This window comes from Equus caballus, chromosome 4 (assembly GCF_041296265.1).
Source record: "Equus caballus isolate H_3958 breed thoroughbred chromosome 4, TB-T2T, whole genome shotgun sequence".
Lineage (NCBI taxonomy): Eukaryota > Metazoa > Chordata > Mammalia > Perissodactyla > Equidae > Equus > Equus caballus.
This window is the reverse complement of record NC_091687.1, coordinates 100656827-100674855: the sequence shown is the minus strand read 5'-3', so window position 1 is coordinate 100674855 and position 18029 is coordinate 100656827. Positions and strand designations below refer to the sequence as shown.

The 18029-nt window shown below is 41.5% G+C and overlaps 1 protein-coding gene across 1 annotated transcript; it reads right to left on the bottom strand.

The window, feature by feature from the left end:
* Positions 1-15514: 15514 nt before the first annotated feature.
* Positions 15515-16453, bottom strand: TAS2R40 (taste 2 receptor member 40). The gene has a single exon (XM_070265130.1). It carries the CDS (start codon positions 16451-16453, stop codon positions 15515-15517), a length of 939 nt encoding a protein of 312 aa, XP_070121231.1.
* Positions 16454-18029: the final 1576 nt, after the last annotated feature.

Below are 18029 nucleotides of genomic sequence, written 5' to 3'. Positions count from 1 at the left end.
GCTTGTTACTTTTAAAAACTGCAGACATGAGAGAAGCTCTAAAAAGTAGAATTTACCCTTTGTACAAGACATTTACTCTTGTACGGGAAATCTCAATCTGAAAAGGTATCTCCAGTCTCTGTACCAGGAAGAAGAGGGGATGACCTTATCACTAGAAACTCTTACTAATGTGGAAGGCAAGGACTTAAATCTGCATAATAACCTTACACTTGTTTACTATGCTTTTCTTTTTTTTTTTAATTGGGATTATAATGGTTTATAACATTGTGTAATTTTGGGTGCACATTATTGTTTATCAATTCCTGAATACCCTTCATTGTGCTCACTCCCAGTAGTCTAATTTTTATCCATCACCATACATATGTGCCCCTTTGTCCCTTTCGCCCATCCTCCAACCTCCTTCCTCTCTGGTAACCACTAATCTGTTCTCTTTATCCATGTATTTGTTATCTTCCACATATAAGTGAAATCATGCAGTATTTGTCTTTGCCTGGCTTATTTTGCTTAACATCACACTCTCCAGGTCCATCCATGTTGTTGCAAATGGGGCCATTTTGTTGTTTTTTATGGCTGAGTAATATTCTATTGTATATATGTGCCACATCTTCTTTCTCCATTCACCTGTAGAAGGGCACTTAGGTTGTTTCCACATCCTGGCTGTTGTGAATTGTGCTGCAATGAACTTAGGGGTGTATAAATCTCTTTGGATCATTGACTTCAAGTTTTTTGGATAAATACCCAGTAGTGGGATAGCTGTATCATATGGTATTTCTATTTTTAATTTTTTGAGAAATCTCCATACTGTTCTCCATAATGGCTGCACCAGTTAGCATTCTCACCAGTAGTGTATGTTCCAAGGAAGATGCACAGATGGCCAACAGACACGTGAAAAGATGCTCAACATCACTAGTTGTTAGGGAAATGCAAATCAAAACTACCATGAGACGTCACCTTACACTGGTCAGAGTGGCTATAATTACCAAGACAAAAAACAACAAATGTTGGTGAGGATGTGGAGAAAAGAGAACTCTCATACTATGCTTTTCTGGTAATCTCCCATAACTGACTCCCCCCACCCCCAACATCCTCCTTTGTCTTTAGCTGAAGATGGTATTTAAGATGAGAGTCTCCATCATTTTGGCGAGTTGTTCAGTTTTCCTGAGGGTCTCCGATGTATGCTTGTTATAAAGCTTTGTTTGATTTTCCCGTTATCCTGTCTCATGTCAATTTAATTCGTAGCCCAGCCAGAAGGACCCAGAGGGTAGAGGATTTGTCTTCCTCCCTACAATGGGCATTTGGATTATTTCCAGTTGTTGGCCATGCTGAACAATGCTGCTATGAATATTTGCATATGAGTCTTGGTGTGGACGTACATTTTCATTTCTCTTGAGTAGTTATCTGAGAGTGGAATTACTGGCTTTAATGGTAAGTTTATGCTTAATTTTTTAAGAAACTGACAAACCGTTCACCAAAGTGGCTGTTCAGATAGGTACTGTTATCACTGTGGTCCCCATTTTATTGATGGGGAAACTGAGGCGTGGAGAGGTTCAGAAACTTGCACAAGGTCATAAAGCCTGTAAGTGGTGGAGGTGGGAATTGAACTTGTGCAATCTGGAGCTGGCCTCTGTGAACTTGACATTAAACTTTAGTGACCGCTTTTTGGGTTGGAAATTGTTCTCAATTTCAAAGGATGAGCCTTGCTTTCTTTCCCTTACCTGATCTTGGTTTCAAAACTGCTAGAGAAAATATTATTCAGCTCTGTCTGTGGGAATTATGTCTGAAGGAATGTTTGTGATATCCTTTTCCTTTTTTACTTCCAAGGTCATTCCCTAAGCAAATTTCAGGCCACTCAAGTATTTTTATTTTTCTGTTCATATCGTGAGAAAAATGAACAAACCTAGTGAGTGTTTTGCAACTGGGATTTATAAACTCTCCAGTGACCAAGTCTCCTTCCTTGGACCAAGAACCAGCTTCTTAGAACAAAATAACATTCAAGCTACGGATTCAACGTGTGTGCCTGTGGATTTCTCTTTAATGCAGCAGCTGATCGCCCACAGTACACATGCTGATGATGGCACGTGGGCCAACCTTCCAGCACTCAGGGGCCAATTGCTCAAAAGCCCTTTGCCTCTGACTCGTTATTGCTTCCTCCTGATTTTAAAGGCCAGCACAGTCATCGCTTCCTTCTGCTTCCAAGATTTGATGTGATCGCCACCCTCTGCACCCGTACTTTGCTAAGAATTACAAAAAAAGAGACATGCTCTACACGAACCAATGAGGAGATGCATTGTTAGGCCTTTACGTTAACTTATACATGATCGATAATATGTAATTTTGGGGCTTGTTCTTCAGGAGATATGAACTACTTTGAGAGAGGCTTAATCATAGTTGAGGTTATGGTGAGGTTCTGCTAAGGGCTTTGAGTTCTAGTAATATGTTCTTAGGACATGGTCGTTTTCTAGGTCGTTACTCTGGGAATGTAACTTGTCAAAAATCATACAGACTAGTAAGAGGCACAACTGTGATCCAAACTCAGATCCCACATCTTAAGCCGTAAACCATCCTGGCCCCCAAGACTCCTATCCTCCTGACTTCCTTTGTGAGCTTGCAGGCTAAGCTAAGTGTGCCTCTCTGGATTCTTGTCTCTCACTCCATGCATTCTCTTATCATGGCCCTTACCATAGTATACTGAAATTTTCAGTCTCTCCCACTGTACTGTAAGCTGCTGCAGGGAAGAAGACTGTGTGTGTGCTTTAACCTCAAGTACAGAGAGAGTTGAGTTAATCATTCCCTTCAATTCACGGCTCCCTATTATCATACATACAAGACCTCGCCCTTGTTTTTTTTAATTTTATTTTTCTTTTCCACTTTTGATCCCCTGCTCATATTATTATGCATAACAACAACAACAACACCTAGTGAGCACTTACTGACAGATGTTGTTGAAGTACGTTATATTAACTCAGCTAATCCTTACAACAACCCCATAGAGTTGTTACTATTATCTCCCATTTTTCGGATGAAGAAACTGATTAAACAGAGAGGTTAAGAGACTTGCTGAAGGTGACACAGCAAGTAAGTAGCAAAGTCAGGATTTGAACCCAAGCGGTCTGACTGCAGAAGCTGAGCTCTTAACTACTGTGCTATATGCTCTCCCAGACAGATGTGCTGTTGTGGTTGGTGATGTCCCTGGACATGAATATCACCTCTTAAAATGTACAGTGCTGTTCTGTGTGTGAGGTGTTTTTCATATACATAAGTGCTGTTGGGCTACAGAGCTTGTTCTGCTTCTTATATTTTCTCTTGATGCCTCTCCACAGTGCTGTTCGTATTTCTAGTTCACTGCTGCTGACTGCTGTGTGGTATTCTACACCGGGCGTCCACCACACTCTACTGACCCATTCTCCTCGTTTGGGGTGACTTCAACTCATCACTTCCACAAGCAGTGCTGCAAGAAACATCCTTACCTATGTCCCCTCATGAGCCTATGCTAGGGTTTCTCTTGGGGATGTCCCCAGGAGCGGATCTCTGTGTCAAAGCATACATAAATAATTTATTTCATCCAGTACTGACAGATTGCTCTCCAGAATAATGGTACAATTTCACATTCTGGCCAGCAGCACCAACATCCTCACTGACACTTGGTAATTTTGGGTTATTCTGATGAATGTGAAATAGTATTTTATTGTTTTAATTTAGTTTCTGGTTACAGGTGAAGATGAACACTTCTGTTTGTTGGCCATTTGAGTTTCCTCTGCCTATTTGTGTTTGTGTGTGTATGTGTGTGTGTGGCAGTCTTCCTTGTGTAGTCTAGCTAGTGGTCTCTTGTAGCTTTTAGATGTTGTAAATGTCTTCTCCCTGACTCTCATCTGTGCCTTTCATTGAGTGGAACGCCAATCAATTTTTGAGCTTTTGAGGTCTTGTTTAATAATCCATTCCCTACCTTTTAGTCACAAAGTTATTCTATATTGTTTCTGTTAATTTTGTAAACTTATCTTCCACATTTAGGTTTTTTATCAATTTGGATTTACCTTTGTATAAAGTAAAAGGAAGGGATCCAACTTTTTCTCCAAACAGTGAGCCCCATTCCCAGTACCATTTAATAAGTGATCTATCCTTTGCCCACTTAGATATGGTTCACTTTTATCATATCTTAAGTTCCCATGGATAAATGAGTCTATTTTTGGGGGGATAGGGGGAAAGATTAGCCCTGAGCTAACATCCACCACCAATCCTCCTTTTGCTGAGGAAGACCGGCCCTGAGTTAACATCTGCACCCATCCTCCTCTACTTTATATGTGGACACCTGCCACAGCATGGCTTGACAAGCAGTGCGTAGGTCTGCATCTGGGATCCGAACCGGCGAACCCTGGACCACTGAAGTGGAACGTGCGAACTTAACCACTGCACCACCGGGCCAGCCCCAATAAGTCTATTTTTATTGTCCTGTTCTATTGGTCTAACTATAACTCAGTAGAATGCCTTAATGTCTGGTAGAGATATTAGCTATTCAAGGACCTCTATTCTTCTATGTTGGAGTAAGTTGTTGGGCTCATCAAAAAATTCATATTTTATTTCTGGAAAGATCTACTAGATTTATTGATAAGCAAATTCCTTGCTTCTATATGATTCTTATTTACCTCCATATCCTTTTTAACTGGCATGGTATCTCGCATATACAGTAGCTCAATAAATATTTATAGAACTGATCCATTGATGAACTGATTTATGCTCTCCTTTCGGTGACTGTCCAGGGAAACAAGTCATGTGATAATGGAGGTCACATTTGGAGCCATTGTGTCTTCTTTTGAGCAAGAGGAGACATGAGGAGAGCAAAGATCAGGGAGTTGATCTCTTCTGTAACAGGGACAACTTGACTTCTGTTTTAATTCTTATAATTACTGAATAAGATTAGCAACTTTTGATTGAGATTAGCCTCTACATAGAGCTTTAGAAGTGATGGGGGTCAAAAGCTGGGTTCCTAAGGGAGTTTCAAAGGGAAATATGGAGCCTAAACTGAGAGATGAAAGAAGGAGAAAAAATGTCTGTTAATTCTCTTGATGAAAATAATCCATAACCAATCTATAAATCAAAATTGGGATGAGTTTATTATGAGCCAGATCTGAGGACCATGTAACCCAGGAGAGTCCTTTCAAAAAGGAATGGAGCACTCCAAAGTGGGGGTGTATGGAGAGGTTATATATTGTCAAAGAGCGTGTATCGCATATGATTGGCATGTCCCTTTTACAACAGTCACGAGACTGCCTAGCTGGCACAGTGATTCACACAGTAATTAATGAACACAGCAGGTAGCAGGTCTGTGGTCTTGAGCTGAGTGGTCGGCAGGTCAGCAGTCAATCCCTAGCCTAGGAAGAGATGCATATCCTTAAGGAAAGGGGAGGTGGGGGAAGTTACATCTTTCATTATCTTAAAGGGCATTGTTCTTGTCTTTGGAACATGGTAAATAACTTAAGCAAATATACAAAGCATGCTCAATGGCCAAGTCAGACCCTTTTGGAAAAACAAGGACAGGCCAATTTAGTTTTACACCAAATGGTTTCCTCATATACCCCAATATATTCTATTGCCTGCCATTTATTTATCAATTCATATACTCAAATTAGTGATTTGTTGAGTATTGAGTTGCAAATACCTCTGCAGAAAAGGTTTGTGCTACAGAAATGAGGAGGATGCCATCTAGCGGCAATAAATGCAGACACCACCATTTGATCTTCAGTCCTAAATAACGCTAGGCAACACTTTATAGGGCTTACAATAAGTTAGGCACTATTCCAAGAATTTTGCACATTATAGCAATAACCTCATGAGACAGAGATATTTATTACCTCAATTTTACATATGAAGAAGTTAAATTGAGGCTCAGAGGAGTTAAGCAACTTGCCCAAGGTCACAGAGCTAATACTCCATTGAAATCTAGAGTATATGACTCTAGAATCGATATGTTCAAAATTTTTGCTATTTTGCCTGAGAAGAAGAGGGAGTGGTATGCTGGAGTTGACTCCTGCCAGCTAGATAGTGTGAATGGTGTGCATCTCTTCCCAAATTCCATTCAGTGACATCATATTGGTAGTTCAAATCCCATCATGGTGGGAGTATTTACACAACAGAAATCAAAAATTCTACGCATCAGGGCTTTTTTCTTTCTTTCTCTCTTTTTTCTTTTTTCCCAGAGAGCTGGTTTGCCGACACACCCTGGGTAAGAAAGACTGAGAATTCAGAGACACAACTCTAAGCTTTCTTAGTGAAGTTGGAAAAGAGATTTAGAAAGTAATTAAAGCCTAGTTTTTGAAAAAAAAAACAGGATAAAGAGATCTTAAGACTTTTCTTTTTGATTTTTTGTATTAGAACAGAAACAGGTCGTTTATGACTAATGTAGAACCTAAAATGAACAAAGACTTATCGAAGAATAGTGTGACGTTGCTCAACTCTTTCTGAGGAAAGAAAGCAAAAGAGGTGCAGGGTATGTTGCAAAGCACATGTTAAAAATGGCCAAAGAGACAGATGAGTCAGGAAAAACAAACAGAACCATTTTTAGAGGAATCATGTAAGCTAAATACAGCAGGACCTACTTGACGATTATTGGAATGAGCAAAGGAGAATTTGAAGAGTTAAAATTCAGAGAACTAACACGTGTACGCCAGTTTGAAGGGAATCGATCAGAAACAGAACAGCCATGGCGTTTAGGGAAAATGACGCAAAGCTGCTACAACTTCCTAAATCCTTTTGCGTGTGCACCTGCACACACACATGCACACTCACATATACACACGTAATTGGGAGAAGACCTTTATTCTTGTTGACTTTATTCAGGAAACAACCGCTCAGAGAGATATTATTACTACAAGCATAATCACCATCAACCTGCATTTATGTTACAATGTGTAAGAAGAACACACCTGAGGTTTATTCCTCACAGAATTTATGGGAGGAAAGATATGTTTGGAGTTCTAGCCCGTGTGTCCTCCCCCACTTTTTTGGGAAATGCCTCCATCGTCCCTTAGGCAGGAATAGATGCAAAAATTTTATCTTCTGATCCCCTAGCTATAATTCTTTAGAGCAGAGGTCAACCCCTAACTCAAGCTGTGCTAGATTATCCCCTAGGAATTTGAACTAAAAGTCACAGAAAACATAGTATTCAATACGGGGCTATAAGTTCGTTTAGATTTGGAGCCATGGCAATATCAAACTACAGGCAAGCTGGAATTATAAGGGGTAAGGAATCTCCTTCCAGTGGAAGGTGATGAAGAGAGGAGCCTGGAACAGATGTGCAGAGAGACATAGAAGTATGAGCTGTTTAGTGACAGCTGGATAGAGAGGAAGAGAGGAGTGGGGAGGAGGGAAGGGAAATTCCCTGCTGGTTTTCTAGTTGTCATGAAGTCCAGCCATATTTCCTAAAAATGCCTGAATGGGGTTCCATGAGAGCCCCTGAATCATTTTAATAATTCCACATTTTACTTTAGCCTCTTTGAGTTGATTTCTATCTCGTGCATCCAAGTGATCCATAACTAAGAAATCATCAAAGTTGAATTAGGGGAAAATATAGAGATCTTTACCAGAATGATGTATATTTTGGTGTACTTCAGATATTGTGTGTTTCAGAGGTGTATATTGGCGCCTAGTCAGTCTTACCAGGAACTAAAACTTTAGCTTGAATGAGAAGAACCCACAAAATCTTTTGGGCTAAAGCTACCAGAAATATTTGAAACATAATCATCCTCCTCAAAAGCCTTCAATAGACAGTACTAGCAAAATGTTGATGGTTGTTGAGGCTGAGATACATAGGGGATCATTGTACTATTTTCTCTACTTTTGTGTTATGTTTGAAATTTTCCATAATTAAAATTTAAAAAGGGAACCAGGCCATTAGGTCCTTTAAATGATTATATTCAGTAGAGTGAATAAAATAAAGCATCAAGATCTGTCAGAAAAGATAGACTTGAGATGCAGCGTGGAGGGCTTTGCATGCCCATCTGAAGGTCTCCGGGTAACGGAAGCTATTGGGGGATTTTAAGCAGGTCATGTGTGTGTACGTATGTGTATATGTATGTGAAGTTCAGGTGTGTGTATGTCTGCTCATACAGGAATGGAACTAGAGTGAATATTATGGCTCTGGATGAAAGTAATACTTGAAATATGAATGTAGCCTTAGTTATGTGGGTGGTGCTGGGGTGACCAGCTCTTCCGGCTTGCCCAGGACCCAGGGTTTCTCTGAGATGCGGAACTTTCAGTTTTAAAACCTGGATGGTTGGTCACCTTAGTGATGGCAACAGATACAGTGTACAAATTGCGAGTAAGTTATATGTTTGAAGGGGTCTTGATGGATAAGGAAACAGGAGAAAAACTAGGCAGCTGAACAGATACAGAAGCCAAAGGTGGAGAGAAAGGAGGGGGTAGTCAACATCGCCCCATGCCCCGGGGGACCAGAGAGGATGGAGATTCAGGCCATAGGTCTGACTTTTGAGAATGATTTCTTCAGATTGGGACTTGCCAGACATCTTCTTCAGTTATGTACGTAGCCTTGGAAACAAAGACTTCTGCCATCAGGTACAAGTAATATAAGCAGGGCCAAACATGTAAATCATACTTTTAGATATTAGAATACGGATGCATGAATTAATTAGTTAAATAATTCATGAGAAGGTAAATTGCAAAGACAAAGGCATTTTCATCATTTAGCAAGTTGATTTAGTCACAAGAAGGTTAAAGCAATCTGTTTCAATATTTGGAGATATTTAATTTTTATTATATTAAAATAAATCTCTCTCTTCCCCAGAAAGAAGTAAAGTTGAAGAAATCGTAGTCAAAAGTATAAATATAAAACATAAACATATAGCTAATATAGTGTACTCCACAGCACGTAATTTCACCCTACTTGCTCATCTTACTAATCTTAATTAATTGATCTATGTGGTCCACTTGGCCTTTGTTATGCTGCACTGTGAATGAGGTCCTGGGCCAGGGGTTTTGGGGAATAGAAGGATGAGTTAGAGTCTTCTGCTGTGATAGTGGGTGCTTTTCTTTTGTCAGAAGGCTGCATCAGACAGTGTGGAGAGCAGATCCTGGGCTGTATATTCTCTGTTTGCAGCTTGGATAATGGGGTTTACTCACCAAGGTTGTCTGGGTGCTGACTCACTGGAGCGTTGCTCTGTCCTCTCAGATACAGCTCAACCAGAGACCCACAAAGTCACGTAGCCTTTCCTTTCTTGTACCTCAGTCACTTTATGGCCAGAGCTTACCTTTGACTTTATTTATTCCCTATTGCTATCTCCACCCATCTCCCTGCTCAAGTGGGGTGGGGCATCTGGATGGGTCTGCTGTGAGAGAGGTAATTGGGGCATCGGGGCAGGAAGTAAGGGGTAGAGGTAGGAGGTAAGCCATGGTTCCTCCTGTCTCTAACTTCATTGTAGGATACAAAATCCAGTTTCTCTCAACCATGCTCCCATAGAATCCTCCTGGCAGATACACCATTGTTCCTGGGGGAGACTGGTCGTGGCTGTGAGGAAATGGTGGAGAGTGGCTGCAGGGCCCTGTATAGACACAACCTCCAAAGGGCTGGTCTGAGTTTTCCAAGACATTTTTCTCCAAGTCGAGTTGCTACCCTCTCCCTGCTAAGCATATCTATCACTCCTGGTCCCAGCTGCACTCAGGGCCACCAGCCATAATTTATTATCCAGCATCTGGTTTGAATAAGCCACAGATTTATTTGCAGTCTCTGAGGGCTCTAGGCAGGAGATGCAAACAGCTGCTTTCCCTAGGGAGGGCTGGATGTAATGGGACCCTTTTCTCTTTTGCATGCTCAGGCTCTGATAGGGATCTCTAAGGATGCTCAGTGGAACAATTCTTCTGGCCCTAATCTTTCCTGATTGGTCCAGTGGATACTGAGAGAAAAGGGTTCTGTCCTAAGTTCCCCTCTCTCTGCCTCAGAAGGAAATAAAACAGAAAGATTAGGATTTAAATTTTTTTGGAGAGAAGTTTTAATTGTGAATATTTGAGGTTTGAGGTACATCTCTGACCACACAGTACATAGACCTCCACTGAAGAATTTTCCACATTGTAATTTAATGAGTTGTTCTTTCCCAGCCTTTGAGCTCTTGGAGCACGAAATTTTTCTCGAGTTAACGTTTGCGTTCTCAGCATCTAGTTCAGTGCATAGCCAACAGCCTCAGTACACTTTTGCTGAATGAACAAACACACTCATCTTTGTGTAGTGGTTTATTGTTTATTATGCACATATATATTATTTCCTTTGAACCTCAGAACAACCCTGTGAAGTGGATATGATGATCATCTCTGTTTTCCAGATGGAGAAACTGAGGCTACGAGAGGTTTAGTGACTTTCCAAAGATCACCCAGAGTGGGGACTCAAATCTAGATCTTTGACAACAAAGTCTAGGTTCTTCTCATGTGCTACAGTGACTCTAGGCATTTCCCATCATCGTGTAATAAACCAGCCAGTTACTTAGCCATCTGAAAAGAATACGAAAATAGAAACATCACCCCACTGGATCAGATCTGTGAAGAGAGCCGCAGCTTCGTGTCCAGTCTGACAGCGGGAGTTTGTGGGAGCGTGATCATTTCAGAGCTAGAAACTTCACCTTCAAAACCTTCCCAAGGACCCTGTAGGAACCTCTTTACCAATTTTTACTCCTTGTTGTCTACTGAATAGCTTCAGGTGGTATCTTTTAAAGCTTCAGATAAAAATACATTTAGGGCCCTGTGTCAGTCCTTAACAGCATCGTGGTGGTGAGAGAGAGGGGACTAAGGCATCAGTTGTTTTTTACTAGGAACTAAAGGACTGTGTTTTAGGGATTGCAAATGGGTAGATGAAAGCTGGAGAAATTGAAAGTGGCAAAATTATTCAAGAAGTTGCAATGTTCAAACAAGGCAAAAATTGTCATGATAAGTGTCTCTGGTTTACAGTGAAGGTAACTGGAGTTTGGTGGCGGGTTTCAGTGCCTCTGCGGGCTGGAGAAAGTACCCAGTGCAGGGTCAGCAAACTGCGGCTTGGGGGTCAGATCCGAGCTACTGCCTGTTTTTGTAGAGCCCATGAGTTAAGAATGCTTTTCGAATGTTTAAATGGTTGAAAAATAAATCAAAAGAATATTTTATGACATGTGAAAGTTATATGAAGTTCACATTTCAGTGTCCATAAATAAAATTTTGTTGGAACACAACCACGTCCATTCATTTACATGTTGTCTCTGGTGGCTTTTGTGCTACAACAGAAGAGTTGAGTACCTGTGACAAGGACTACACGCGACCCACAAAGCTTAAAATATTTGCTCTGTGGCCCTTGACAGAAAGTTTGTTGACCTCTGACCTAGTGCCCTGCTTTGTTCAAAATAGGCACTTGAATAATCTCCACGGGGTTAAACCCTAGCATACTAGATGTCTTTCTGACGTTGCCAGAAGAGGGTACAGGAGTTGAATACTTCAGGGCACCCCCTACTCACACCCCTCCCTCCCTAAGATGATTGAGCGGCTATGGATTGAGCCATGTTCTGCCCCCTAGTCTACAGTGGGGGCCCAGCTCGCTGCATCCGGCGCAGTCTGGGCTGAGGCCTTTTCACATCTGGCCTGCTTTGAATATCCTCATTCTAGACACCCTGCCTCTCAGCCTCACATCCCTTACCTTTAGAATATTAACAGCTAACATTTACTGAGAGCTGACTCTGGGTCAGATAGTGTGTTTTGTCTCACTCATTTCTTAGGATGAGATAGATAATCCTAGAAGGAAGGTATTATTATTACTATTGTCATTCCCATTTTACAGATACAGAAACTGAAGTTCAGAGAGATGCAATAACATGCCTATGTCACACATGAGTAAGTAGCAGAGCCAGGACCCACACTTAAATCATCTTGACTCCAGAGACTGCATGGCAGGAGGGAGGAGGTAAGGTGGGGCAGGTGGGCACAGCTGCCTGAGATGAGATTTTTCCCTTAACATCCACCTCGGAATTCTTTCCTTGGATCCCATCTTGCTGCTGCTGCCACAGTCAAACCAAACCAGACCCAGGGGATTGTTGATTCTTTTTCTTTTTGGACTGTCTTCAAAACCCCTTTTCTCTTATGTTCTCCTGACGCAACTGAGAAAGGGCAGAACATTCAAAAGACACTTGACTAAAAACATAAGGAAAACCAAATGAGAGACAAAACAGAAACTTAAAACAAATCCACTTTTCCCCCAGTGAGGCTGGTTGATAGGCTAACTTCGCAGACACAGAGCTCCTTTGCCGTACCGCACCCTGAACTGTGAAGGGTCCCACCCAGAAATGGTCCTCTGGAGAGCTCTTGGGAGACTTTCTGTTTTGTTGCTTGCAGGGATAATCCCCAAAGGCTCAGGCAGGAGCTATAAATTGAGTGCTTCTCCCAACTGGGACTGGCCAAGTTTGTCTTCAGCACTCAACACCTTCACACCTTCCGCGTCCTGCTTCCTTCTGCCCTGGCCTTCCACTCCCCCCTCCCCACCCCCCACCAACCGCTTGTGCTGTCTGCTGCTGCTTTGTGCCCAGGCCTGCCCCTCCAGGCCATGTCCCGGGCTCCAAAATGTTTCCATCCTCCTGCTACCAACAGAAACTTCTAACTGCATAACATGTTACCTCCTCCCAGAGGACACGGAGATGAGCATCTCCCTCCAACTTTCACCTCTCCCATATTAGAGTCTGCGTCAACTCCTAGAGAGCTCCCTCAGACTTCACACATTGAGGACTGGCTCCCAGCTTGTTTATCCTCCCTCCTTCTCCTACAAACCAATCTTTCTGAGTAGGTAAGAAATTTCCATTCCTCCCACCTCTCCTCTAAGGATCCCATTTCTCTCCAGAGGAAAGTAGGAAACAGCAGTGGGATGGGAGGGCTCCCTCTCACTCGATGTCTCTTCCTTCCCTTCCTGCCATGATTGCTTCTGATGTCTGTGCTTGGTTTCTGCTCCCCTCCCCCAACTCAAAACTCCTTGCTGGTTGATTGAACTTGTAGTTTCTTTTCCCTCATTCAATAGCTGTTTCTGTCCTAGGAGCCCAAAGTAAAGAACTCCTGAGAGAATAATAAAAGAAAATTCTTACAGAGCAAGCTCAAAGCAAAACAGGGACCATGGCTGAATATAGCAGACAAGGAGGTAGTTGGAAGGGAAGATCATGCTGGACTGTGGGATAATCTGGTTCCCCTCAAATCCCAGCCTTAGATTGGCCCTGGCTGCTAGTCTAGTATTCCTTTGTAAGGACTTGACCAGTTTTGAGACACCTGCCCTGAACTGGGCCTTCCAGACTGGAGTCCCTTGGCAACCAAAATCACCTTAGCTGCTCCACATAGAGGGTGAGTGTCCAGTGTGACTTCGTAGGTAAAGGAATCCTTCACACCATAACTTTCAGCCTCTCTCAGGGACAGGGGTGTCACATAGAGTTTGCAAAATGGATTCTTTAGGACTTCTGATTTCTGTCTAGAGACAACCAGTTTGAAGACAAGGTATTCTGGCCCATTCTGGAAGTTTAGGTGGGTTTCAAAGCAAGAAAGAAAAAGGAAGGAAGGGAGAGCGGGAAGGAGGAAGGGAGAGCTGGAGAGAACTTTGTCTGGTTGAAGGTAGGGCAGCGTACATTATTGATAAGCGTGTCCTCATCCTTGTTAGCTTTCTGCTGTCTTCGGCTCTTGCAAACAATGAGATAATATTTCTTTGTAATAAGCACAGAGAGGGTTTATCCAGTTATCTTGGCATGGTTCACATTAATGAAATGATGACTTTAAATCAATTGTTTTTATTTGTGACGTATTAGAGTACGCTCAGTGGGTGTGTTTGCATATATTATTTGGAAAAAAATGTGTTTCTCTATTCTTTAGGAATTAGAATGAAACCTCAAAATCTAATTTATCTTACTTTAACAACTATATCAACCTTAAATATTCATATGAATAAATATCTTTTAGGAAAACTATCAAAGTAGGGTGTTTTCATAAACATTTTCCTTTCTGGTTAAATAAGCCCCAAGCTGCCTGAACTATAAAGGGATGTCTGTGGGTGAGTGTGTGTGCACATGTGTGTGATTTTTCGCAGTTTATGGATGTAAGGGACTCTCTCTGAAATATGTGCTCAAGAGCTAGGAGCTCAGAGTTTAGTCTGTGCTGCTGATCTTACATTTTCATTTGGGAGCTCCTTAAGCTTGGTATGATCAGTATCATTCTTTTCATATTTTCCTCAGTAATTTTGATTTTAAAAATACCAAATACAAGGAAACCTCAAATTCCTAACTTTCCAGTTCCAAGGTATCTGGGGGGTGGGGTCTCCTATTTGGTGAACAGCCCTTTGAGGCAGTGCTGACAGTATCATTCTGAAGAGTGACAATGAAGTGACAATGTTTCCTTCTTCTCAAAGAGCCACTCCAAAGTAGGCTGCCCTTGAGGTGACCCAAAACGGGTAAAGCCAGAGGCACAGGTGCCACTTGCATTGTCACAGAGTCAGGAGAAAAACAAAATAGATGTTCCTTTACTCTGGCCTCTTTCTATCCTTTCTGCTTCTGGCACAGGTCACTTTTTTTCCTTCATTCTTCCCTTCCTCTCTTTTCACTTTCTCCACTCTCATTTGGAAAAATAAAGCATCAATCGACCATCCACTTATCCACCTGCCACCCTGTATTTCATCTTTATCTCCAAACAACCTCCCGAAATTATTGGCCTTTACAAACTCCCTCACTGTCTTCATTACCTTCCCTGGAAACTCCTGTAATCTGAATGTCACCCCATCACTCCACTAATAGGGCACGTGGCCTCCATTTAGTCAAGCCCATAGCCTTTTTCTTCACTTTTCATTTTTCTGAAACCTCTGCAACACTTGGTAATTTTGGTGAGCCTTTCTGTCCTGAATCCCTTTTCTCTGTAGGATTCATCACTAGCCCTCTTTTTTCTTAACTGTGGGATAGTAGGGTGCCTTAAGAAGGGTGTGTATAAATATCGAGTATCAAATCACTATGATGTACACCTGAAGCTAATAAGGATATTGTATGTCAACTATTCTTCAATTAAAAAATAAATAAAATAATTTAAAAACTTGTCATATTACCTAAAAGCCAAAAGAAAAAACAAAGTGACCATATAATTTTTCATCCAGACCAAGATATCCTTGAGAATTAAAGGTTTGCTCAGTGACAATAGGAACAAACAGAGATCATCCTAGGCAAATGGAGATGTCCGGTCACCCTCTCCTTTAGGCTCCGGGGAGGACAAAGTGGAGAGGAGCTCAGGGTAGGATATGAATGAGCATAGATCAAGGAGCTTTCATCAATCTGTCTTAGAGTTGCTTAGCTACTTCTGCCTAAGATCTCAAGTTAAAAATTCAGCTTCACATTCATGAAAGGATCCAGTTACCTGAGGAGAAGTGTCAGAGCAAGATTAGGGGAGAAAAGATGGGTGAGGAGAGAAGTCTAGGGAGGAAAAGGCAGAGCTGGCTGGACCTGTAGTACTCTGTGGGTTCCAGTTATAGAGTCTGCCCTTATAGGTAAAGATGAACTCAGTTCTGAAACCTCTTCCAGGCCCTTCTCAGCCCAGGATTTCCCAAGATCAGTAGCACTGAGTGGCCAGCTGGGTAGGCAGCCATGATGATTTTGCACAAAATATTCCAGGAACTGTCGGCATTAAAGATGTTGGACATAGAAAGAAATAGAGCAACTGCATTGAAAGTGTAGAGAATGAGAAAGTAGCTGATAGCTTTGATGGCCCCCATGTGAGCTTCCATGCTGGGGTCCCTGAAGCCAGTGGCATTGCTTTCCATGTGTAGGGTGTGTCTCTTGAGAGAGATGATCAGCAGGGTGGCTGCAAGGATGAACATGATCAGAGGAATGAGGATCCCCAGATAATAAAGAAGAATCAGATTGAAGACATTGGTCTCAGTGAAGTACTTCTTCTCAGTGGAGTTGGAGGAGGGGATAGGAATGGAACTATTCACATACACAGTGAAGATATCTTTAAAGAAGGGAAAGCTGAAGCATAAAGAGATGAGGAGTGACAGCCTCAGAAGCCAAGGCATCAGCACCATGATTTTCCTCTTCATCATGGAGAACAAAGGATGAGTAAAGCTTGCAATTCTAAGACAATAGAAGACATTGAGCCAGGCAGCAAGCCAGAGGTTGGAATAGTTCAGAAACATGATGATGACTTTGAAAAGTTTATACACTGTGTTTTGGGTATAAATGACCCGCAATAGTAGACTGTAAGTATTCTCCAGCATCATCCAGATCTGTAGCAAGAGCCTGGAAAAGCTCAGCATCAAAAGGATGCGGTCACCAATGGGTAGTCTTTTGCCTCTGGCCCACTCCGCCCCGTAGATAGCTGTGATGAAGCCATTCCCAACGATGCCAATGGTGCACTCTATTCCGGAGACCAGCAAGGTAAAGATGATTTTAAACCTGGACGTGTCTTTATCCATGGCATCTGTGTTCACTGTCGCCATTCTCTTTGGTCCTGACTTTCAGGTGTCCACGCCAAGAAATGTTAGTATATGCTCTGCAATCTTCTGACCCTCACTCAATGTTATTATAATTCCCCCCCTCACCCCCAGTTAATGGTTATTTCCAATTTGTCTTCATTTGCTTGTCACATGACTACAAGTTAGAGGCTTGAAATACAAATGATGAGAGGATCTGGTTACTGGCTGTCTCTATTTTTCATACTCATTTGTCTTGGGCCTTCACAAGCCCATTGGAAAAAATGTGAGACAGCCTCCTATCCCAGCACCTTCTTACTATATTTACTTTAAGTCCATATTCACCTGACAGAGCAAGAATCCCAGGCTAGGGATCTTACCTCCCTCGAGTCCTACAGTCTCACAAGACCTGTTATCTGCTAAATTATCTGTAAAAATGCATACAGCTTCTTTGATCTGCCTTCTCCTCCTTCCTTTATTATCTCTCTTATTTTGGGAGAGTTTTCATTCCTTCGGTTGGTGTGTTTGTGAATAAGAAATTCCTATCAGCTCATACATGAATGTCTTTTACTTAGAATCAGTTTCTTCCACCAAGGACAGATATTATAATGTCCTCAAATAGTACACAAAAAGCCAAAATTGGATGCCATTTCGGGGAATTAGAGACAAGAAAGACTCGACAGTCACATTTTCATTGTTTCTGTCTTTATCACCAATTATAATTTACTGATATCCCCATCACTACTTGAGCTCAGAATCAGGTAGAGTTAGTCTGGGAAGGCTTCAGAGTGTTTGAAACACGATGTTGAAGTTGGAAAATGTGGCCAAACACTGTGATTTGAAATTTAATTTCCTACTTCTTAACCCTGGCTGTGAAACAGAATGAGCTCTGGCACTTTAAAAAAATATATAGATGCCCAGGACTCATTCTTCACCCAGTGAATCAGAATCTGAGATAGATGCCCAGGACTCATTGCTGATCTAGTAAAGGAGAATCTGAGATAAACCAGGTATGCTGTATTTTTAAAAAGCTGAAAGGTCATATTGCTCATAGCCAGGATTGAGAACCAAAGCCTTAGCTAGAAACCAATGTCTTAGGCCAAATCTGGCCTGCAGTTGTATTTTATCTTGTAATGTCTAATATTGGACAGCATTAGTCCACTAGTGCTTAATTTTTTTTATTGCCCAACATTTAAATTTAGGAGATTGCATAGATGCACAAAAAAAAATCTGTCTTCTCTTGGAAAATTAGTAGACTTGGCAATATTGTATCTGCATGGTGAATTGGTTGAAGTGGAATAGTGGCTGCCCATTTAAAACAAGGTAAGTATGCACTTTTCAATTTGTTATAGTATCCACCGATTCCTAGTGTCTTCTTGACCCTGAGGCCTCGTGCCAGTGTGCTTGCCTTATTATAATTTTTATAATATAAATGGAGGGATGATAAAAATAGATTTCTCCACCCACAAATTAATTTATTTCAAGTAGTCAAAGATTTATTTTTATTATAAAATTGTCTTATTAAATCATATTTGTATAGAAATAGCACCAGACAAAGCAATATATTGCAAAATTAAGAAAGCATTGTTTAGAGAAATGAAAA